Here is a 24,989-nt window from a genome sequence, read left to right on the forward strand (position 1 = left end):
ATAGAATAATTTTTCTTTACACCTTGTTAAATCGAAGCTAATTAAAGAAGCCTACAGAAACAGTCAACTAACCCCATGTTCACAGATTTTTCCTGATAGTGTCTGCAAGTGTCTAGTCCTGAAATCGCTGTGACCTGTTCGATTGTTAATGTAGATTTGGAAAAATCATTCGTTCGGCCCATGGCTACGTGAAAGATGCTACCTTCGCCCTAAAATAATGAAAGAATCACATGTTTAATAATCGGTGTTATCATTATACAGTAATGTGTCGATGAGTGCGACATACTCGAGTCCGCTTCGGAGCATTCATGGCAAGGCGGAAAGATTTTCAGACCTTCGTAAATTTTTAGATTCTGTTTACTCTGTTTTGATTGATTCCAGAGGGTAATCCCCTCCAGTAGTGGAAATAACGTCGTTGCTTATGTCGCATTCATCGAGGAATCACTGTATGTCATAATTACAAGCGATTTTTACCCCGTCCATCGCCTTTTCTGATTCGCTGAGAGACGGTAACCTGAAGATAACCTAATAGATAAATTTTATTATTTTATCTATCAAAACGTTTGATGTTGATTATAAATAGTTACATAGTCGTATATACTCACTACATGCTCGTCCTCGGCACCAGAACTTTCTTCGGGGATGGTTTCAGGAAATATAGTTTCCTTCGGAGATGACACCCAAGTATTCTAACAATGAAATAAATTCTATTTACGTGTGCAAAGTGATTTATTTTTAAATAATAATGGTTAATATGTATACATATTGTTCATCGAATCGCAAAAGTAAATTTTTGAATAGAATGTTTGGAGAAGACATTTTATGTATAAAATAGAGCAACTGGAAATGTATCTTAGATATATGGAAATATAATTTAGCTTGTGCTTACATTTTTCGTAATATTTTAACAATATAATGATATCGTTTAAAATTTATCTTTCAAATACAAATATATGTAAAAAATGAAGAATACAATTTTTTTATACTTTTTCGTTTTTGAGAACATTATAAATAAGAATAACTATTTCTGAACATATATATGTATATTCAACAAATTGTAATCGATTGCATGCGTGCTGAATGAATGTTGAAAATCGTATTTTTGTAAACGATTAGGCCATTCTTAATCAATATTCAGAATTATTTGTTAGTATTGCACTTATTTATTTCCAACAAATCTATTCTATTTTCAATTCTGTTATCAATTTTTATTTACTTACATCATCATCGGGTTGCTTGGTTGATGAAGGTTTATCAGCACTTTGGTCCGAAAAAGCACTAACTGATTGACTGGGTGGACTTTCGATATCTGAACAGTGTGTAATAAATTTATTTAAAATATATGAATGCCAAATATTTAATTACGATCGTTCATATTAAATTAGATAATTGTTCGATGTGGTGATAAAAAGTTCAGGGTAAGTTCTACTAAAACTTTTAGATTACAAGTATAGTATCACTGCAAGTACAATACTACCATATTTTGATATGTTTAGTAAAATATTGATATAACATAATAAATACAAAGAAAAAATAAAAGAAACTTACTCCCTCCCACGAATACATCATCAGACATTTGATGCTGCTTAGAATATTTAAAAGATCGGTTCCATAACGCCTGTGGTTTAATTCGACAGTGAGTAGTGAAGCAAGGTGTGTCGGGGTGACGACATTCACACATGGCCGACCATATTTTCAAGCCGTTTTCCAGCCGCAAATTCGTTTTGAAGTCGATGTCTTTTAGATGATTGCACAAAGGTGCAAACAAATAGACAAATAGCTATTGAAAGTAAAAATACATTATACAAATATATATTCTCCCCGACGCAGTCTGTACAATTAATATCGTGCAAAATCGTGTAAAAATCCTTGGAGATATTTTTTTATATCATTAAAGACTAGCACATATTCAAGTTTCAACAAAATCCTAAATGTTAATCCAAAATGTGTCCGAATTCACGTGGAATGGTACCAAGGTAAATTAATGGACTAAACAGACTCGTGCTGCATTACTGAACGAATGAAAAATTACTTACAGTCATTGTAGGTATAGAGAATAAATAATAAAATGGATTTCCGGCCTCGGTCTCGGTCTCAGCACATTCTTCGGCTGCATCGAGAAGTATCCAATGAAGAATGTAAAGGAGCGTCGTTTCTATAGCACCGAGCGTTTGAAAATCCTTCCTTAAAGATTAATAAAAGCAATTTTCATATATCCAAGAAGTGAGAAAAATTTTCAAAAAGAAGGTACAAAAGCAAACTCACCTATTGTGCAGAAGAACACCTTCTCGAGTGACTGCAAGATCGAAGGCCATTTAAAATATTCACTTTTTAATAAAATCAATTGTTTCGATCGAACTTTGACATCATAAGAATTTTATTATGAAATTATATATTATTTCTGTAAATGTGATTGTGAAAATTTGCATTACCATTCATAGATGATTCTGATACAGGTTCTAAACTATCAGTTAGAAAAATTTTCAAATTTTCTGTTGCAATAGTTTCCATAAAATCTACGGTACACAATTATACCGTGTTCTTACGTTCAACTTAATATACGCTTATAAACAATAATGTGTAAGACTTTTATTTTCAGCCTCATTTAGGTTCTTCACGACACAGGTAATACTACCGTCTGTCACCCTATTAACGATTAACTACCACTCTTTTCGTCTTCTTCAATAAGGAACTATAAATTTGTATACGTTTCATTCGTTTTAAAAAAGTACCTAATATTAATTTGAAACTTAATTGGCTCATAATATACCGTTTGAAAATTTTCATATATAGCACACGGAAAATCTGTATCGATTAAATGATTTTCTTGTAATAGCGAGATAAGAAAAATACTAACCGTACACGCTTCCTTGGTCTCCTACGTAAGCATTAGATTTTAGATAATTACAATTAGTACACAATTCTTTAAAACACAGTAAAATTAAGATTTCAAAATAATACGAAATGCAGAAAGCAACAATCAATGTATTATTACGTCACATTATTAATAAAACTACGTACACGTTGGTATTTAAATTATTTACAGTACTCTCTAAAATTATTACTATTTACGGAAGATAAAATAATTATCTCGGTATATAATGTGCAAAGTTTACTCATAAAGTTCGGGAATTTAATTAATGTATAATTATATGTATAACTGCGCGAATAAATTTGCAAACATGGGAAACATCAGGCATCAAGCTTAGCGAACTTACATGATGGCCTGGCGCGTTTTGACAGAACTGCAGGTGGCACGTAGAGGCGGCAACGTGGAAGAGATTACTTTGTTAGTGCACATGGAGGATGGGTATCGGAAAACAATGAGTTTATAGAATACGGTTGATAATGAATTTTGCACTACATGAAATCCTTGTATACTTTTTCAACATATAAACCCGTTCTTTCATATTTTTTAAAATATGAAATATTTTAAGATATAGAAATATCTATATACATATATGTATATCTTAAATATAGAAGTTATGATAAATAAAATGTTTCTTTCGGCAGCATGACGGACCGTAGAATATTGAACAAGGTATATATTTGAAATTCTGTTCTGTCTCACACCGCTGCAAAGTTATATTAAGAAAATGAAAAAACGCGAAAACTTTACGGGTCGATTTCACCCCTTCAGAGTACATAATGGAGTTTCATTAAAATCAGAATTTTCGGGTTCGTAACCTTCCCTTGTCAGGAATTATCTACAAAGGTAAGAGTATAAATTTTTACCGTGCATGAAGCCTCGTGCAGCTTGCCTAATTTCGCACGTATGAATGGCCTGTAATCATAAATATAGTCGTTAACACAACTGTGAATAAAATATATCAGAATTATTCTAATTAATTGACTGTTTGAAGAATAATAAGATTTAAAAGATATAAGAAATTATTTCTGATAACATTTCAGATTTAGGACTAAAGTTTAATTACAAATTTCAATATAATTATCGAATCATGGTTGACATTACAATTTCATTGTAACCAACACGGTTGTATCAACTTTGACAAAATTTCAGGGCCTATGAATTAATCAATTTTTCTATCGTAGGTTTAAAATAGACTTGAAAAAAGATCATTACTGACTGAAAGATCGCCTACAATGAAGAATATCCATTAATACGTCCGCATCCGTAGACAAATTATGTAAACATAGATGCGTAAAAAATTATTCTTTGAAACACTGTTGCATAAATACTTAATAAAACCCAGTAAAATATTGACTCAATTTTATAATACTTAACAACACTCGAATACCCGTCTATGACAATTCAGTTTAATTTTTTTTAACGAACGCACCAATAATAGGTACTTGTAATATAACGAATCATGATTTTGAAAGAAATACAATACTTTTTAAGCAATGAAAATTAATTAGTTTAAGTGTAGGCACAGAAATGAAATGCCTTGACGAAAGCAATATTGTACCTCAACTGTTGCCAAAGGAACATCTGAACTGGAATAGGCAAAACCTGCTCGTGCAGATTCCCATCGACGGATCGTCGTTTATCCATGTTTCCAATATAAGTTCCTAAAACCATGTGTAATCTTTACATTACATATTTAAAAAAAAAAAAGCTAAGGAAGAAAGAAAGAAAATCCTACCATACGATCGAATGAAATTTTATCAATAATTATACATTCTCCATGCCACGTGTTTCACCTGGCAATAGTAAATGCACTTCCGTTCAGTTCTTAACGACATCAACCGGTTGATTTTGCGTTTCAACGTACACGCTTCGATAACCCACCCTGTCATCCGATAAATCAATTGTCCGTCATTATTGCAAGAGATTGTTTCCCATTTAATCGAAAATGGAACTCCGTTTCGGGCCTATGCAACCTTACCTTTCTTGTGCTACGATTTAGGTAAGTATTATAGGGGTGAATTCAGCAAGAGTATTTTTTTCTTCGGAGAAATCGTTCACACACTGCTCCGAGTTGCTTGATAATTCGGAAATAGCGTTTTCGGTATGATTATGCAACGTCGCCACAGATGCAAGGAAAACCAGCACTCTGCAAGGACAAGATCACGTGTCACTCGGCCTAGTGACACAGTTGCATCGTTCTCGTTAGCAGGTATGCACTCCACGAACGGTGGATGCACCACCACGGCAGGATCGTGAGTAACTGAAAGACACGGGGAACGTAATGCTGTTGGAAAAGATGGGAATGCGCGCGCTACTCTCGCAAAATCCAATGCGCCGGTCGTTCCATCGATCAGCCCAGGAATCTGCTTGCTGGACCAACCCTACGCTACCAGGAGCGACCCACCCTTCCCCACAGCGTGTCCCTACCAACCCACTTATCCACGAAGCCTACCTTACGCTCCTAGAAATAAACTAATGTACGATGATCTAATGCGTCTCATTGTTTCACTGTTTGTGGTACAATGAGTCCGTTGATCAATACGATTATCCGTTTTGTTATGTCCCAAGAAAGAGATTACCCCTGTGAAAGAAAATCACTGCAATTGGGTTACGTGACTGCTGTAATTAATTAATGAATTTCAGAATCAATGGTATCGTATAGATTCAGTGCTGATAGAAATTTATTATAAGCTTTGGTATTTAAATAACGACGAATACAATTCAGAGATTACGGATAATGATAATTTTCTATCAAAAGAATAATATAAAAAATGTACGATGATCCATGTATGAGAAAGGTAACTCAAAGTTACACACAGCTGAAATGATTACAGTAATGTCTCCATAAGTGCGACATACCCGGGGCCACTTTTTCAGCCCCTCATAAATTTGTTTATTACCCGAAGTCGAGCCTCTGCTTAGCTTCTGTTTATTCTGTTTTGATTGATACCAGAGGGGGATCTCCCAATGATGGGAATAACGTTGTTGCTCGTGTCGCATTCATCAAGGGATCACTGTAGTACCGAAAATTGTCTACTTAGTTTAATTGGAGACTCCACTATTGCAGACGTCATCATTTCGAACTCTAATAACTTCACTGGCTCTCTTGAGGGTGTCAAGTTGCCTTTTCTCCGTAGAAGCCAGCTTCCTATCGAGAAACCTCTCGACGTCTCTAAGCGTCATGTCCATCTCGAACACGATCTCGTTGCTGCACGTTCTTCCCTCATGCATTGTTCCTTGGCGGGGAACAGAACTGATTTCTATACACACTTCCGTGACTCCATCGCCTTTATCGGCTAGCCTTTTCGCCTCGTTGTTAATGATGTTGCAAATATTACGCCAAAGGTCCTTCTGGCTTGGGTGTAATTTCTCGATGAATAGCTGAAAGTTTTCCCAGTCCATTTCTTCAGTGTTCTCGAGGATTTTTTTATAAACAAATAAAGTATTCGCCACGTCACCGTGTTTTTGTTCACCGTCGATTAAATTTCTAAGGGATGATTCGTTGTAATTAATTCGTCGCGTGATATTTCCCACAGAACTATTCGATGAATTATTATCAGAAAGCGTTGGAAACTTAATACTCGACTTGTTGTTCGATTTCATAGATTTCACTGCTTTAATTGATTTCAGGGACCCTAGAATCTGTTTCGTACTGAACTTTTTACTTCCGAAACTTTCGACCTTTTCTTTAGGTTTAAAATTATTACCAGGAATGTTCGACACAATCTGTCCAATTGGACAATGAATTCTTGCTCGATCGTTTGACGAGGACAATGATGAATGGTTCTGCTTACGCGAATCATCAGTTTGAATATCACGTTGCTTGTCAATTGAAGTCCCTGAACAATACAAGCACTTATCGTTAGTCCCTGGTGTTTGAAGTTTAACATCTCGCCCAATTATAAGTGGTGTCGAGCTAATTGCTTTTTCACACCTGTCGATACAAGCACTGTTTTCTCTGTGATTTTTCGGACATTTCATCCATTCGCGTATCATGTTTTCTGCAGACGAGGAACTGAATGTTGTGGTGTCACTTTGATCGGAATTTACTAGTGAACTAAGCGCTTTGCTTAAATGTTCCAAAGAATCATCTTCTATTGGACAAGTAAAACTAGAGGACTGTCCGTCACGTTTTAAAATATTTTCAAAAACTTCGCATTTATTTTCAAAGGAAGTTCCGTCTGGATGTCTTGATTCACCGTATGCGTAAAGTGTTGGATCTATCTGCGGATTATAGTCCCGACTAGCATGTAAAACGAAACTATGATTATTGTTATAGTTTCGGGATTGTAACCAACTTCTGTCATGAAATTGCGAAACGAATTCCTTTTGCTGCGTATCTACTGGGTCGAGGCAACCATGTACCAAGTACGTCATTGTATTAATAATTGAATCAATATTAGGAGGATAAAGCGATTGACTTCCTTTATTTTTTAGATCCTGTAGATTTTTCAACGGTGTACAAACTTCGAATTCAGGTTTATCCATTTTCAATTTTTCATATAAGATACTTCTGACAACATTTTCCTGTTCTTTGCGTAACACGTTATCGCCGAATTGGTCGAAATCGTTCCAATGTTCCTGCTTAAAAGGTTTGGCATTGTTACATAACTTGTTGACAACACTATCAGTTTTTATGTCGTTTTCATTTGGCTGTTTTTTCTGAGCCTTTTCAATGTTACTTGTAATTTTATTGGATTTTATTAACGAAATTTTTTCGTCTTTAATAATTGGTAATTTTGACATTTGGAAGATGTTAATATTGCTTTGTAAGGTTTCCGTATTCGACTTTGTGCTATCGCGCATTTGGACCTTACGCCTCTCTGAATGTTTTTCACTTATCACATTTTGTAAAGTGCGCGCCTTTTTCGTTTCGATGCCATTTTCACGTTCGGCTATCGTTATTTGAACTTGTTGAGGCGAACTTGTAGTCAATCTATTTTCTTGTTTCAACGTTAAATTTTCTTTCGTCAAGATACCATTTTTTGCATTATCCCTATGCCGATTATAAATGGTGGAACCTGTCAGTTTTTGCAAGTCGCAAGGCATTTCAAGGCGCTTCGTTGATTGTAGTTTTCTGGGACTGAACTTTTCTATAACTCTGTAAACTTTTGAATCTTTATTCTTGCTAATATTGCTTGAGAGTGTCTGCATATTCAGAAAGTACGAAGTTCTAGGTGACGATCGTTGGCAATCAACTGATTCCTTTCGAGATTTTGAACAACTAATTACCCCGCAGTGTTTACAAATTTTTATTGATGCATCACACAAAAGAATGTGTTCCAATTGTTTATTATTGTATCGACTTATCAAAGATTGCAACTTAAATATGGTCTCGCGGAATAAAGGCACGAACGATAAAACATTTTCAGAAGATTCTCGTTCAAGTAGTTCAAATACTTTGTCAACTGCGCCTAATTCAACAAGTGGACCTTGGTCCACGTCTTTGTACAGCTCAGTAGTAAATGTATCATATTTACCTCCTTTTTTTTCAAATACTTTATTTATCGACTTTTCCATACTTGAATTGCATGCGTAGTATCTCAAGAGCAAGTCAATATCAAGCGGTTCACTTAAATTTCGAGGCGAATGTACCCTTTTTGCAGTAGCTTCGAAACATTCCTCGTTTGACTTGAAACCTTTAGAATTTGTAATGTGGCCCCGATGTTTTTCTTCAGAATACAACGAACAGTCGTGTGATTTACCGTATTCCTCGATCGTGCTTAAGGTAGAATTTACATGTTCAGTATCAGATAATGGAATCTCCACATCAGGATTAGTGATGGTCACTTCCACATACTTATTTCCATCCATTTTTCTGAGAGATAAGAAACCGTTTAAAGAATTTTTTCACATCGAACCTTACTGATTTCTAATAAATACATGATCGAATTGGCAATAAAATTCTTCTGAATGTCTCCATTGCTGGAAAGTTTTATACTTTAGACAGTAATTACGATATTCCATTAAGAATTCTTAATTGATATTTTAATCATTGATTGGGAAGAATTCCATCAATTAATCTGTTGAAATACATATACATATAGCCACTTTTGCACCAATACCTTCATTACTATTTGAACGTAAAAGCACTCTGTATAGGTTAACTACCGAAATCAAGTTTTTACGTAGTTGATATTAGTCGTTGGACATTAAGTGTTAGCAGTTATTTAAAATCGCGGTACGTCATATTGAAGAAGTTACTGTTATATAGGAAAAAGAATCTCTTGACAATGTGTTGAATATATTATTTTTTAAAAATCACTTTACTATCGATCATTCTGTATGAATACTGTTCCTGACTTGTGTTACATTTACTTTTAATTTCTTGAATAAAATTTGGTTAATTAAGAGGTACAGTTTCCAAATAGTAAAAGTATATTCTTATTTGACAGTGTCACGACGGTTTCCGTGATATGTTCATTCGTATTCGATTTCTACAATTACAAGCTAATAATAAACGATGAAGAATGTATGAATATACCTTAAAATGAATTCATGGATCACAGAGTATCTCGTGTGAAGGGCCTTTAATAAACACGAACACATACATTGGCAATATGATGTATTCGACTATACATATATTAATATCACATGAAATATGACAATCGCCTTATGTATACTGACAGCTGCAGCTTCAGTTTCTTCGCGAGGTGAGAATGCTTCAAATAATGGTGGAGGCATTTGCAAAAAGTCTGATTGAAAAGATAATGTTGGAAGCTTTCGATGTTATGGATACTAACGATGGTAAACTATTCCTTTGTGAAATGATCGCTAATTTTTATTACATAAATGTTGCCCTATTTGAATAATCTATTAAATGTGTCAAAAATATGCTTCTTCACTTTTTGAGAATATTATTATCACGACGATTTTTTTTTTGCGAAATCAGCTTATTTATAGTACAAATAGATCTCATGTGTTTATCATTAGAAAATGTCAATTTCAATGAAAATGATTGTTAGAAAAATCACGAATGGAGAGCTGTGACGAGTTGGCCAATATTCAGACGCAATCGATGCTACATATCCACGATCACTCGTGCATGAATTGCAACAAATCGGAAACGACGGAGCTTATAGAGAAGATGGTACGTGGATTGCGTAATTTGCAAATTGGAGATTTGCCTTCCATACCATCATTCTTAACGAATTTAGAAAATCAGGTAAGCGATAAATAATTATATTATTACTTTTAATATGAAATATGAATTTTACAAGACATTCTCAGGTTCGGTGTAATTTAGACCGCATATGAGATACATGTGCTGTGTATTAACGAAATTTTCTTCAGAGAGAATAAAAGAGATAAAAATAATACGTAGTAATTTGTTTATAAGTTTTACATTATTGAACAGTCAATTTTGTAACAACTGTTCTATAAAAAAATAATACATGATAAGATTTTTTATTTGTCACTTCAGATTGTTGATGTACTTGAAACGTTCTTTAGTTCTATTTATCATTAGTTTAAGACATATATATTATGTACTTATGTATTGAACCACTAAAAACAACTGGCACTCCAAACCATAATTTCTGCAATATTAATTAAATTATTCACGAATTTCAGTTCGATACTAAAAAAATACGGAGATATTTTAAACTATATTTTTTGTTTTTTTTTTGTACAAACAGGAATAATATGCTTTATACTATTGCATCTAAAAGTCTGGTGTGTTTTTCAGGTGAAGCATGTTGTGCAGAATGTCGACCGCAGTATTTCGATAGAAGAGGGAACCAAGACTTTAGAAGTACCAATCACCCAGGGACAGGGTGACGTGCACCAAATAATACACAACGCAGTTATCGAAGCAACGCCAACAGATTCAACATGTATCCGCAATGAAACGGAAAATTCTGATTCAAACGACATAACTAGAGTATCAGGTAGCGTGTTGCATCGAATGATCGAAGAACTGGAAACGCGATCAGAGGAAAACAATGTCGAGATGGAGACTGAACCTGATGACACGATTTCTAAGGAAGTGATTGCAGTTCGGAAAGAAACTGAAGAAAAGTTTATAAGAACTGTCGAAAGCGTCGATGACCCCACTCGAAATAACATTGATCTCCCATTTGAAAGTAACTCGAAAAATAACGTCTGTAACTTTGTATACGATGGATCAACACCTTTATCCCTTGTACATTCAACACCTTTCACAAATAACACGTGTTCAGGAGACGTAGCCATCAAAGAAATAACAGCCTCGCCTCTGCCCACCCAAAAAGTTTCATTATCGGACATCACATGCGAAGAAAATTACCAAACGTCCAACACAAAATCAGAAAAATCGAGAAAGAAGGGTATATTCAGCAGAATGCGGAAACATCTGCGGACCGTTTTTGGTCGTCGAAAGAACTGATGTAACGTTGGTCCATCGTTTCTGTTCCTCGACGGAATTGCGGATCGATTAAAAAATGTCCATAGTAATGTCCACCCGTAGACCTATATTTTGAGAAAGAACTGCCATGTTTGTCTGCTGCGAGAAGCTGATAAAAATAACTCACCGGCTTAGTCATCGGCTGGTCACGGGTAACGCGTATCTTGCATATGCCAAGCTTTCACGGCGCGTTACACGAGACATATAATATAGTCTGTTTCAGAAAAGCGTTGGAATGATATTTGGAAAAATAATTGATATTTTTGAAAAATTCAAAAACAAGCTTATAATACATCCAAAACACTACGACGCAATTACCTAATATGATACGTAATCCCCTTAATTTTACTTATAACTTCAATGTTTTTGCGCAAGTTTTCCGCATACCCCTAAGGGAATGTCCTCCATATTTGTTTAATTTGGGGGCCTAGATACTTTAAAGTATGTATAGGCCTTCCACGAAGTTTAACCTTGATGATGCTCCAGACATTTTCAATCGAATTACCGTCTGGTGATTGTGAAGGCCAGTTTAATGTTTGGATACCATTTTCCATTTTCCACAAAGTGCACAGCCGGTTCCTTTTTTTTTTTTTGGACCATTGACTTCTTGTAACACCCACGATGAATTATCTTCACCAAACCACTCTCTAATAGATTTCAATAGGCCTTTTAAAAAATTAAAATTTTTTACAAAGTTTTAAAAACTCTTAAAATGATTCTGTCCTGATATCAATCTGCAAAGGCACATTGCTCAAATCCCTTTAGCGTACGCTGCACTCATTTTGAAATTCGAGTGGTTACTATGTCCGACGAAGCCGAACTGACAGATTCTCAATGACGCGCCGTAGTGTTTTCGATGTACTATAAGCCTGTTTTGGAATTTTTAAAAACTATCTATTATTTTTCCAGATATCGTTCCAACGCTCTTGTGAAACAGACTGTACATTTCGCGCGTTCCTAGGGGTACTAATCGTAAGTTTCTAGACCGACTTGGTTCCTGTACGAAGACACGCTTATACTCTACAAAATTCTTTATAATACAACAACATTTTGTGATAGTAATACACGAGTGTCTTGAATTTGTTGATTGCTGGTAACATTTATGTTAGCAATTAGAATTAGGTCATAGTAAGGGCATAACGGATTTGCTTATATCGAAGGCCGCTCGAAGTATATTTTCATTTGGCGTCTATATGATTGTCTGGTAGCCCTGATATACAAATGGTATCGTTAAAAACCATTTGTCGTAGTAGGAAACACAGCTTAACCCGCGTTTACCTCTCGAACTGTATTTGGACCGCGACGTTGCCGATACCCTGTTCGTCCGAACTGACTGTTTCGAGCTAGATCCCCCTGTAATTCTCGTGTATCCTGTCCACTGCGCCATCTACAGAAATAAAATGAATAAATTTGGTAACACCCGGTAGCACTTCTGGTTCACGCTCCGTTCGGTTAACATCCAGACGCACCAGGTAGAATACTATGGTGAGTCCCAGACTTTTTTTCTCGAAACTTTAATTCCTAATGAGAACGTTGCTTTATTTGTTATTTTATTTACCAGCTGTATTGTATATTCAAAAAATTGTTATCCACTCTTGATATATTTCTTACATTTAAAGCATCACGCTACGCATTCTGTGCACTTTAAATTCGATAAATGCTCAGATGCTTCTATTAAACACTTCGAATGATTATTGTAATTCATTAAATAGGCAATTAAACATTAAAAAGATTAGATTTAAGGATATATCTTTTGTATTGCAGGCAGACCTCAACGCCAAGGATGTCGAAAGTGAGTAAAAAGATATGGAACATATTTGACTTGTGTATATGTGCTTTAATTTTATTTGTGCAAGCGACGTAGGAAGTAAAAAACATATACTCGTGAAGTACCTAGTGAATTCCGTGGTATATATCATACGTCCCGGAAAGTATGAAAGTGAGGGAAATTTTGAATATTTCAATCGGCGGAAAATGTGCACTTAAAACGCTATTGCGGGTAATTAAAATGGTATAACAGATTTAAACGTGTGATAATCTCGGTGCGGCGATATCCAAAACCTATTCAATCATAAAACTAAAATGTTTATAATACATGCCAAATTGTGTTTATTCTCAAGGGACACAACAGATTATAATAGCCTTTTAATTTTATTTTTCATTATATAGTATTTCATAGTTTCTGTCTATATGAAACATTATCTTCATATGTCACGTAACAAACACATTACGTAATTTGCAGTAACCGGTAAAGCAAAGATGTAATCACCCCGAATGCGTAGCACTATTTCAAAAATAGTACTCTGTTCATATATGGCTCGGCGGGGGTAATCTGACCCACTACTTCCACCGGCGAGTTCTTGAATTGGTTGCTGGGTGGAAGTCGCTGCATCTTAAAATAGAATAATATTTTTGAACCAGGTACGCGTCAGGGGCCACGCTGATATCAACCCGGATTTTACAATCCCGGATGCTTTATTTCGAATCGATAACAATTTTGTTTAAATTGGAAAGCTGCTTGAGTCGTTAATAAATAATTTGGATTCTGGGGTCTGAATGTTTTTGAAGGTTTCTGAATGTCATGAAGTCCAAATTTCATACTACTGCATCGTAATGTAATGTAACGTTGATGAGAAAAATAACACTTCTAAATAATTCTGAAATAATAATTATTTAATTATTACTACATATGACAAGAAAATGATAAACAGCATGTTTAAATACAGGAATATAATCTTTAATAACTATCTTTTGCAAACCTCCACAGAAAATGAGGAATTGATGAGCAAATGTGTTTAAACTATCGAGAAGTGAAGTAGACGAATGTTTTGCGTAACACTGGTTTTCAACAATATTCGGAGTATTTTGCCTCAAATATCGTTAAATATTTTATTTAACTGTTACTAAATAAAAGTAAGATTGGAAAACATGGAAATAAAAATATTAAATAGTTTGTTGATTGTTCTTCTTATAATACGAGAATTTATATTAAACATTTATCTTATATTCTTCCAATTTATAAGCAAAACTAAAAAAAGTGTAAACCATGTCCGTGAGAAAATATCTGAAAAATAGGTATATTTTTCAACTTGTCGGACGTAAACTCTTGATCATGAGTGTCCGGACATTTAGTAAATTTGTAGTAATAGTTCGTGCACGAATTCTTAAATGTGTAAATTATAAGCCAAAAGTGATCTTTTTTAAATTTCAATTAGTCATTAATAGAAACTTACTTATAATATATTGAAATTTAAAACGTGATTTGTTGATGTGATCGTTGTTTTTAAATACGACTTCAACACAACTTTAACCAATCGTATTACTTTCACTATCAATTTTCTAGTTATCTCGAAATTAACTTCTTTTGATGCTTAGAAGTATCCTCTTTATCTGACTCACAACTTAAAAATAAAAAAATTTGAAGGTAGAGAACTTTTATACAGCTACATATGTATAGTTAGAATATTATGTATAGTTAGAACTATATGTATAGTTAGAAAAGTAGAATCATTGTAGGAATTGTCCCGTGTTATTTGAATTACATTCTGTCAAGAGTAAGCAAGTGTCTAGATATTTTTGAGGTCTGCAACCCCCTAAACGAGGTTATCTTTAAAATCAGTGCTTCGATACGTTACAATCGACAGATTTCCGTGTGCTGTTCATCAACATGGGGACGTTTGGAACCTATGTAACATTATAGTTACTTGACTTATGATCAGTGATGGTAAGGGTAAAAAAAAATAAATAGTAAAGCGTACAATTTTTTCGTTTTTGGTAAACAGAGGCGGAATTTGCCTTCTCGATTTACGATGCCGATGGTACCAATGTCATTGATGCCGTCGACCTTGGAAATGTTCTTCGTGCACTCAACCTAAACCCCACAAACGCCACTATTGAAAAGCTTGGTGGAACGAAGAAGAGGGGCGAGAAATTGATGAAACTCGACGAGTTCTTGCCAATTTACAGCCAATGCAAAAAGGATAAGGAACAGGGATGTTACGAAGATTTCCTTGAGTGTTTGAAGCTTTACGACAAACAGGAAAATGGAACAATGTTGGCTGCGGAACTTTCACACACACTGCTCACGCTTGGTGTGTCAAATTTTTTATTTATAAAATTTCGATTTAAAAGAAAATCATTTGAATCCGAATGCATATACATATTTTTTTTCCTCATAATTTTTACCATATTTAATCAAGTAAAATACTATACTGTTTCCTGAAAATTTCATACTAAAATGGCACAACGTTACTTTATCCGTTTCTTTAAAATGAAAATAATGAAGTTTATTTTTATACATTAGAGTAATTAAATATAGATACTGTTTCTATACATAATGGTAAATGTGAAAGTAAACAATGGTAAATTTTAAATTAATTACAAAATTGATTGTCCAATAACTGAAACCATGTACAATATATTCAAAGTCGCTCCCTTTTCTGTTATATTTATTGTTTCACTTTTTGAAATAGTACAGCATTTTTCAATTCAGACAATATAATTCGTTAATAAACGGTACTATGTGTCGCAACAGGTGAACGTTTAAGCGACTCGGAAGTAGACACTGTTTTGAAGGATTGCATGGACGCCGAAGATGAGGATGGTTTCATCCCCTATCCCCGTAAGTATCGATCCATATTGACAAAACGTGCTAATGCATCCCGTGAAATAGAGAAAGAAACAAACAGTATTAGATAAGCTGCGTCACTGAGTTACATTAATGTAGAAAATCGTTGGTTAATGCAGAAGCAGCACAAGCCGTAGGAAATGCATTTGCCTAGGTTCGTTTCACCAGTAGACGTTGTTGATTTTGCAGTAGAAAATCTAAAGAAAAGTCCTCATCCTCTTTTTCCCAGTCTACACCCAGTGTAAATCCGTTTCGTATGCCCCTACAAATTTTTATACAGCTACCCGAAATATCCAGCCGTGTCACGGGAATGAATAAATTCGGATCCCATTCCCCACCATTTGATGTTTCCACGTGTTTTGTGTTCTACAGCATTCTTGAAGAAGATGATGGTGCTATTGTAAGCAAACTGGATGTCAGTGCCACAAAGGTCGTCCTTCGTAAGTACATCCTCTAGACTGTAGAGTATGCCTCCGTAAATCTTCTGTCTCTTTTCCTCCGTTTGTTCCCCACATTCTTGTCTCGTCTTATCTGCAAACTAACATGATTTCACTTGATATTTCGTTTTCTTCATTACGCACGTCTCGTAATTTATAGGACCCAACGAATCAACGTGGCTGGGATGCTGAAATCGATAACCCGCTTCTCATACGACACATGTTCAATGACTGAAGACATACATCGAATAAGTCCGTGACTCGAAAAAACGTAGATTTCACTTTGGAAATTCTATTTCGTATGTCGAAAGAATTACTTCTAATATTTTGCAACAAATGTTACAATTTAGTTTTTTTAAAGGTCTAATGATGTCAATATTAAAATATTCCACATTTATTAGTATACATTCAGTAAACGCATAATAATCATTATAGTTGCACGTTTATTCGTGTCACGGATTTCGATGTTTTGATACGAAATTTTGATTTCTCAAGCTTTCTTGAGTTTCCGAAACTGATATGAAAGTATGATATGATTTCATACGACATGATGATATTGCAAATCAAACTTCTTTAATGCTTACACGTTCAGTCTGCTTATATTTGTATATCGGGCACAAAGTTCGATTGACAATGCGGTTCACTGAGACCGTGTTTTACGACAATATTGTAAATATTTGTTGACGTTGCTCACTGTCAATCAATTTGTGCCTCGTTTTTTCTAGAACGAAAATAATATTGACCGTTTTATTTCTAGCGTTCCTTCGTAGACTGTGTGAAAGAGCGGCGGCGACAGAGGATTGAAGTGACAATGCGATCGCCGCACTGTCGGCATACATCTGTCGGCAAACTCCACGTCAACGAGGGACATGTCTATTCGTTATATTCATCGCACCATTCATCCCCTATTAAAAATCATCAAACGCGCCCACACACAACACATTTTACATTGACGCGTGAAATAATGAAACATTCTAAATCGGCAGCAGCAGCAGCATCATCATCATCATCGAACCCTTCGACAGAGATATGTAAAATTTGAAATTCAAAGACCGAAGCAAAATCCTATGAATGTACCAACGATGAAAGAACTATTCAGAGAACGTGCAGAATCATCGTTCTTTGATTTGGAATAACGTACTGTTGTAAGGCAAAAATATATTTTTAATGAGAACAATGTACAATTTCGTCTAAATACCTTCATATACGTGTCCAACTGTATTAACTTTGTACAAAACCAAATGAAAAGGTCAATGTTATTTACTTCCTACCATTAATTAAATAAACAATACCCCTCGTGTAGCGAGGAGTGCCAAAAGTTCACGCTGTCAACAATTTTTCAGTCGAATTCGAACATTTACCGGTTTGTATGTGTATACATTTAAATTGTGTTTATATCGTAGACATAGAAATATGTATAGACTGCGCATCTCCCTGAAAACGGTGTTCCAAGTTTAGAAAGAGGTAGGTAGCTTACGGAGGACTTGGTGTCAGCTATATTAGAAAGATATAGCAAGTCTGACGCGCAGTCTATATTTTGTATATATATGGTTTGTTTTATATGAACACTTCAACCAACATTTATAGAATAATCAACAGCTTAGAAACGATTAGAATGATATTATAACGATAATGTACATAAACGCGAAACATGCTTTTTACTAAATTGTGGAACGCCTCAATTTTCATATAAAATATTCTGCTGCATTGTATTTAAAAATAGATATTTTATGAATTGTTCACGATAGACAATTCTATATTTTATCGCATTAGATTTTTCTAATTTTAATCGTACCTCGAATATATATCAGATAATAATTTAGTATATATAAAAGATTTTAATTTCCGAATATATAAAGAAATTTGAATATATGCATACGAAAAAAATATTCACAAAAATTTGAACAGCATATTGCCGATTGAACCTAAGATGGCAATGATTCCTACGCCTACCACCAGAGGGCTATCAGTCTTAATCGTTCTATGTACAGTATAAGCCCAATAATTGAGAGTCCGTTAATTGATCACTAGGAACGCCTGTCACTCACACGTGTTTCTCACATACGTGAAAACATCCCACTCTGTCGCCCAGCACGGAAGGAACGGATACATACGGTGTCGTGTTTTACTCGTTTATTTTTCATCACAGAAAGTGCAATGTATATAATATTGTTTTAATAAAAATTCAATACTAAATAATTTTTGCAAATAAACTTTTGGACTAGTATAATAACTTTTCTGCTGTATTATTTTCGTCTTTCTCTATCACAGTTAAATTTTAATACACAAAAAGTTATATTTTCGAAAAATCCCGTGAAAAATAGTCAGTAATCGTTTTTTAAATTTATTAACGTAAGATTCATGAATTTGTGTTTAGTATTATTTATAGAAAAATCTCCTGTACTTATTCTATACTGCAACTTTCACTTTCTGTGAAATTTATTGAAATTCAATTTTCAAGTATAAGTTTGATTATATCTACAAATTGTCCACTAAAGTTATACGTTTAAAAATTTACTATAATACAGTAAACGCTCGTTTATTACAGCGTTCGGGGCTGTACAGGGCTAAATTTACAGGAATACTACATTAAGCCAGCTCCAATCCGGTCCGTTCACTTGTTCTACGTAGCTACATACAGATAGGGTGATCTGGATGTACACATTTTTTATTATCTTACTATCTCCCTTATTTGTAGAGATATCAAAACAGTTTATGTACAGAAGTTATGTGTCAGTATTAAAACATTTTTTTAAAATAATATTATATGTATGACACTTTCTGTTAAACAGGACACCGTATGTATTCTGTTCCTTCATTGCTGAGCCATAGAGTGGGGTGCGCGCACGTGTCAGAAATACGTGTTAGGGACAGGCGTTCCTATGCTGCAATAAACGAGCTTGTACTGTACAATTGATTTAGATGTATTGTATAAATTACCAGTCTTTATACAATTAATTAACATACATTAATGAAGAATCTTTTAATTACAGCAGCGGTGGGAAAAGTTGGCTCCCGGGAGCTAAAACTTGTCCCCATCAACGTCCACCGTTACCATGGAGTGACAGAGACAAGAGTCCGGGCTTCTTTGTTTCTACGAAGGCACACGGTGTGAAAGAAAGGTTGGAAGGGGAAACAGGCGCGTGAGGTGAGGTGCCTCTACGCTGCCCAGCGCTGAATTACAGTATGTATGCTATAAATTTAAATATTTTAATTATACTATAAACAATAAAGTACCTGTCGGTTTCATTACTATATGTACACATAAGTATATATGAACATGTAACGTATACAAGATATTGTACACATTCTACATTCTGGTAACAATACAATTGTATTAACAATATGCTAAATTTGTGGAACGGAACTTTACTTATTCTTAAAATTATTTTATACTCTTTGAAATGATCATTGAATTTAAGAAATTTAATGTCACGTAAAAATAAGATATGTATAATCTTAGAAATTCAATGCAAATTTTTTTTTGCTAGGGTGTACAATTTTGGAAACTGTAAAATTAACGAAATCAAAGATTAACATATTAATTTTCCAAACAATATATAACCACCTTTTCTTCGAATTTGGCAACTAAAAGTATGTAAACTAAACTTAATTTTTCACCAAATATGAAAAGAGACTCATTGTCTGTCCATTTTTTAGTACTACCTTACTACTATTTATTTTTCGAGACCATATAACTTTTTGTTTAAAACCAGTATCTCCAAAAGTCACTGAGATACGTGTCTTATATTGAAACCGTACATACAAGATTAAACATCTTCAACATCAAACGAACACTATAAAATAGTCACTCTCTGTACTGCAAATTCAGCACCACAAACAAATTTTCGACGAACCGTTTCTAAAAATTAAAGCCATTATTTTCCAAACAGAGAGAGCCTTCCAAAGCCTTAGAATCCAAATCGTCTCTACTTTTAATGTAACCCGTTAATTCAATCTGTACCGCAATAAATAAACCTTGAATGTCGCAGCGTTGGTAGCTTGCGAAAAATGAAAATATTGACCACCAACCAACGCAAAGAGTGGAATACCCTATCTCTGGATACACAAATTAATCACCAAGGGTAGCGCACTGTCTGCAAAAGGGGGTGAACGTGTAATGCGCAGATCATGTGATCACGCTGTCTCCCGTGGTCTGCTGCGAAGCGACACTGCGTCTCGTGGTATTTACCTGCGGAATACACCAATGGCAAAAGGTTCGTAAACGCTCGGTGATTTCCGATGCTGAGGCGTGGGGCTGTCGGGCGATCCCGGAAAGCTGGCGGTCGAGTCAGTCAGTTTAAACGCGTCGTAAGTGTCGCGCGTGTCGTCTGTCGGTTTAATTGGACAAGCCCATCGAATAAAAAAAGAACTCTCGTGCTCGTGTTGTGATCTCGAATCGCTTTCCAGCGTGCCGTTAATCATACTGCACGCCCAAAGTGACAGAAGGGGACGGCGTGTGGAAAGCAGCCGTTGCAAGATAACGACCGATCCTAGAGCGAACGAGAGCAACGCGCAGAGTCGTCGACCGTGGATAAAATGATGGATGTGCAGGTGAATCTAGGCAAGGACGACGCCGGCAGCAGATTACAGCAGAACGACGATATTACGCAACGAACAGGTTGGTGTTTATTACGCGCGCAATTTCCGACGGCGAGATTATATTCACGAGCGAGCCAGAATGGATGCCACGAATAAGCTCATTCGTGGGTACACGCGTCTCGCCATCTTGGCGAATCGCTGTCAGAAAAATTCGCCAGGTTTTGTACAACCACCCTGTGCTTGTTTTCAATGTCACATTTGACGTTCACTGAAAGCCAGTAATCCACTACCTGTACAGTAAAGACATCGGCCTGTTTTATTTCCTATAAAGCACGTTTACCCTCTGCAGAAAAATGTAGTGCAATCGGGGGTGTGATTTTATGGGGTCGTTCAGAGAAATCGTTTGGGGTGGAAGTTTCCCTATAATATCGATGTGGCTTGGTCACAATATGATCCCCGTAGTTACGTTGGGAGTATTCACTGCTGGAAAATCGCTCTAATAATTATTTCTGTGTACATATCTAGACAAGAGAGTTCCGTTGTCAGTTTTACATCACGCTAAACATTATCTTTACGCTTGCAGTAAAGATTACTTATGTATGTGCCGGGTAATATCTTTTCTTCTGAAAGAATAGTGTACATTGCAGACGTATTCACTGATAATGCTTACGATGGAAAACACGATAGATTTGACGGAAACGTATCTCACGGTAGCGGTATACGTGCATGATGAATGTTAATCTTTTTTCAAAAATAATTTCGCATAACTTCCACTGAAAAGAAACTAATTTTTCTTGTTGTCAATTATATTTTTAGACTACAGACGTTTACGCTGAAGTCTACCATAACCTCGGTGCCTAAGATTTTGGACTCAAAGCGATGAGAAAATACGGAATATAATGTCGAATTATAAAACCAGGAAGTTTTTTAGATGCTGATAATTAATTTTACATATTATCAACTGCCAAACAAAACAGCCATTGTGAATAGTTCCATTCTTCTTATGAACGGATTACAAGAGAAAACGTTATAGCTCGTATGCCTAGAGTTAATAAGAGCCCCATAATCCTAAATGAACTGTATACAAATGTTTATTTATTGAAACATAAAGTCAACATTTGGAGAAATTTTTATCATTTTATATACCTACAAGAATATATTTACTTCGTTGTTGTCCGAGATACAACGGATATACCTATAAACTTATCAGAAAATAGGTAATTCACTTTCTTCACGTTGACATTTGATAATTCAAATAACATTATAAACAGTCGAAATGAAAGTACGACACAGAAGACCAACTTAGTTGTGGTTGTGGTTTGTAGGTTGCAGTTATTAGGTTAGTTCCTGTTAAATAAACAAAAGGTTAACAAAGTTTAAAGGACACCTTGAAATCTGTGAGACACGTCCACCTAGATAAGATTTGTGTCCATTAAAAATGTATATTTATATATAAAGCTAAAAATGAAAAATAAATGGATTCAAAAATAATTTTCTAGACTTTGGCCTTGAAATATTATTTTTATACAGTCAGAGAGTTGTGATAGTTGTGTCACATTTAAGACGTTCCATATGTCTGACAATGACATTCTCCGGAAGTGAGGAACAAATTGCAGATACTATGTAGTTCAGTCACAGAGTTCTACTATTCGAGGACCAGGAGTGGGTTATTCGATTAGTCTTCGACCTATCATCAAGTGAGATCGGTCAATTCTGTAATTACACGCCCACGATACAGAGTTAACTCCTTGACGCTCGACAATTTCCTGATCGGCATATGATAGAACCATTCTTGATCATTGGCGTAACTAAGATTTTTGCCCGGAAGAGGCGGGGGGGGGGGGAGTCCCCCGACTTTTACCCATAGCACTTCCCATCAGATGTTGTACGTATTTTATACCATGTACGTGGGTTGCACAAAATAAAGTCACACATTTTGTAATAATTATTTACATATTTATTTAACATTAAAACTAAGAATAGAAAGATATAAATAGAATTCTTAAAAATAAAAATAAAATACAGACGGAAAAAAAATTGATGAAAAGCAAGAGTATATTATGTGCAGATATCTATTGTATTCTTAAAAGAGAGTATTTTGTGCATTCATGTGAACGACGTTACGCTCAGTATATTCCGATGACTTCGAGTTGGAGCGCGCAGCAGTCAAAGAGTTAATGAAAATTGTACTAACATATTGGTGAGATTTCTCGGATTAAAATGAGACCAAACACGACGAAATTTGGATCATATTTACTTATCCAAGAAGTTTATAAATCATCTCCTTTCATTATCACTTCCGAGAAATTACAAAAACAGGTTGTTAACCACACTTAAAAACAGAACAGTTTAGTACAGTGACGTCCGTTGTTCCCCATTCACTCCTTTGCAGTATGCCGCACTGGCCGTGCCGATTTATCGCTCATGGTGGGCTGCGAGCACCAAAGTTATCAAACTAATATTTAACAAATAGATTTTCTATAATTGTCATGTCACGTTATTGAGATTACTTCTAATAAATTTAACAAATTTTCCTGATAAAAATGAGGTCAAACATAATCTCAATCGGACTATCGACGTACGCATCACACGCAGGTCATCCTTTTCCTCAAACACTCATCTTTCTTCCACCACCCTTCTTCTTTTTCACTGTCTAGTCACCAATACACTTCACCCACTTACTTATCCTCTCCAAATTTCCGAATAAGGCAAACAATCAACACCAAGACCAATCATACAGCAACTACATCCACATTTTCTGCCATTCTCTCCCACTTCTGTTCGACAAGACAAACACCTTCTTGAGCATAACATTCTCCACTCAGAAGGAAAAAAACATTAAATTCTCATCAGCACTCGTACAGGAAACACACTATCAGTTGTAACATACACACCATTTCAACTTTGCCAATACAGTAGTTAATTTCATTTATTTGTCGTGAGCACAACAGCCATCGTGGTCTCCATTCGTTAAAGCAGTCAAGTCGCGAGTTAGTGCCGTACACAGTCAATCTGTGAAAATGTTCGACACCGAAAAATTGATCACTTGAGTACAGACCCATGAATGTCTATGGCAAGTATCCAATAAAAAGTATAGTGACAAAAATGAGCGTACCAAGGCATCGAGTGAAATGTGTGTCGAAATGTTCGAGAACTAGGAGGATTTTTCAGCAACAGAAAAGACAGAAAAAGGTAGGTACATATTTAATTTCAATTAACACATTTAATGTTAAAATAAACATACACATATTAATATATATTAAATTCAAAATGCGTATGTGAGTTATATCATACTTCTTTGCCAAATAAGTGATCCTTCTGGACTAGAAAAGTAACCAGCACAGATTTCTCTTATAATCTGCCCTTGTGTTACACTTGTGACGAAGAGTTCTAATCTCTCTCCTGTTAACAAACGTGGATCGCTACCGATTTACGATTGATTTACCGATACCAAGGGAATTACCCCGTATAGTATCCACCGAGTCAAAATTTGTCGAGAATAACCCGTTCTGGTTGAGCTTTTTCTGTAACAAGCCGGCTACTCCACCGGGTTCGACTTTGTCGAGAATAACCCGTCCTGGCTCAGCTTTGTCTGTAATAAGCCGCTACTCCACCAGGTCCGAACGTACGCGAAGCCTTTATACCCCTTTCGCTAAATACAATACTGTACAGGGAAAACTTCTATGCATAGGTACATATAGATACATGTAAATATAGTTAGAGATAAGGTAAATTAAACTTTGTGCAGGACGACAGCCGAAAACGGCAAATAAAGACATACATCTTCCTCTGACTCGCCGGTGCCGTACACGTCTCATACTACTGTTTGAAATTCGACTGTCGGCGTGCCGCGCCGCGCCATCGCGCTGTCGAAGTTTCCCGAGGTTTCGATAGATTCTGTCGCGCTCCTCGTTCCTGGAAATATCATACGATTTCACCGAAATCTAATCCTGGCATGCTCCTGTATCGCGCGATGACTCACAGCAGTCACAGCCAATCACCGGGTTGTGCAAAAAAGGACTCTCGGTGCTCGAACTATGTCTTGCGCAGAGAGCCAACAGAATACGAACAATACCGGCCCTATTCTCACGCGACAGTTTTGCATCATTATCTAACAGTTTACCGAAA

The 24,989-nt window shown here is 35.5% G+C and overlaps 3 protein-coding genes across 4 annotated transcripts in view; 2 read left to right on the forward strand and 1 right to left on the reverse strand.

Annotated features, from left to right (window-relative positions):
* LOC107186707 (protein unc-80 homolog) overlaps positions 1-4,516 on the reverse strand; it is a 36,463-nt gene extending 31,947 nt beyond the window's left edge. The window contains exons 1-11 of the mRNA XM_015574641.1: positions 4,431-4,516; positions 3,736-3,784; positions 3,179-3,245; positions 2,433-2,516; positions 2,266-2,296; positions 2,037-2,184; positions 1,549-1,780; positions 1,221-1,309; positions 606-689; positions 475-525; positions 73-209 (exon numbers count right to left, since the gene is read on the reverse strand). Of these exons, the coding sequence (XP_015430127.1) occupies positions 73-209; positions 475-525; positions 606-689; positions 1,221-1,309; positions 1,549-1,780; positions 2,037-2,184; positions 2,266-2,296; positions 2,433-2,516; positions 3,179-3,245; positions 3,736-3,784; positions 4,431-4,516 (1,058 nt within the window). The remainder of the gene's footprint in view (positions 1-72; positions 210-474; positions 526-605; positions 690-1,220; positions 1,310-1,548; positions 1,781-2,036; positions 2,185-2,265; positions 2,297-2,432; positions 2,517-3,178; positions 3,246-3,735; positions 3,785-4,430) is intronic.
* Positions 4,517-9,531: 5,015 nt separating this feature from the next.
* LOC107186708 lies at positions 9,532-11,237 on the forward strand. Its single transcript, XM_015574642.1, has 3 exons — positions 9,532-9,619; positions 9,838-10,037; positions 10,560-11,237. Exons 1-3 carry the CDS (start codon positions 9,532-9,534, stop codon positions 11,235-11,237), a joined length of 966 nt encoding a protein of 321 aa, XP_015430128.1.
* Positions 11,238-12,659: 1,422 nt separating this feature from the next.
* On the forward strand, positions 12,660-17,500 carry LOC107186744 (myosin light chain alkali). 2 transcript variants are annotated; one of them, XM_015574681.1, is made up of 6 exons: positions 12,660-12,740; positions 13,020-13,047; positions 15,038-15,346; positions 15,790-15,876; positions 16,255-16,322; positions 17,077-17,500. In XM_015574681.1, the coding sequence occupies exons 1-5, from the start codon at positions 12,738-12,740 to the stop codon at positions 16,284-16,286; spliced, it is 459 nt and encodes a 152-aa protein (XP_015430167.1). In that variant the 5' UTR covers positions 12,660-12,737; the 3' UTR covers positions 16,287-16,322; positions 17,077-17,500. The 2 variants fall into 2 exon arrangements, with proteins under 2 accessions (XP_015430167.1, XP_015430166.1); XM_015574680.1 differs by lacking the exon at positions 16,255-16,322.
* Positions 17,501-24,989: the final 7,489 nt, after the last annotated feature.

The sequence above is a fragment of the Dufourea novaeangliae genome, unplaced genomic scaffold, assembly GCF_001272555.1.
Source record: "Dufourea novaeangliae isolate 0120121106 unplaced genomic scaffold, ASM127255v1 scaffold87, whole genome shotgun sequence".
In the NCBI taxonomy this organism is placed as follows: domain Eukaryota; kingdom Metazoa; phylum Arthropoda; class Insecta; order Hymenoptera; family Halictidae; genus Dufourea; species Dufourea novaeangliae.

What these genes read in the sequence shown, in the direction of transcription:
- LOC107186708 (XM_015574642.1), top strand. Translation starts at nt 9,532, where the DNA reads ATGCTTCAAATAATGGTGGAGGCATTTGCAAAAAGTCTGATTGAAAAG. An exon ending in TGTTATGGATACTAACGATG is followed by an intron (nt 9,620 to 9,837) that starts GTAAACTATTCC and finishes AATGATTGTTAG; the next exon opens with AAAAATCACGAATGGAGAGC. An exon ending in TAACGAATTTAGAAAATCAG is followed by an intron (nt 10,038 to 10,559) that starts GTAAGCGATAAA and finishes TGTGTTTTTCAG; the next exon opens with GTGAAGCATGTTGTGCAGAA.
- LOC107186744 (XM_015574680.1), top strand. An exon ending in CAACGCCAAGGATGTCGAAA is followed by an intron (nt 13,048 to 15,037) that starts GTGAGTAAAAAG and finishes TTTGGTAAACAG; the next exon opens with AGGCGGAATTTGCCTTCTCG. An exon ending in TGGTTTCATCCCCTATCCCC is followed by an intron (nt 15,877 to 17,076) that starts GTAAGTATCGAT and finishes TTTTATTTCTAG; the next exon opens with CGTTCCTTCGTAGACTGTGT.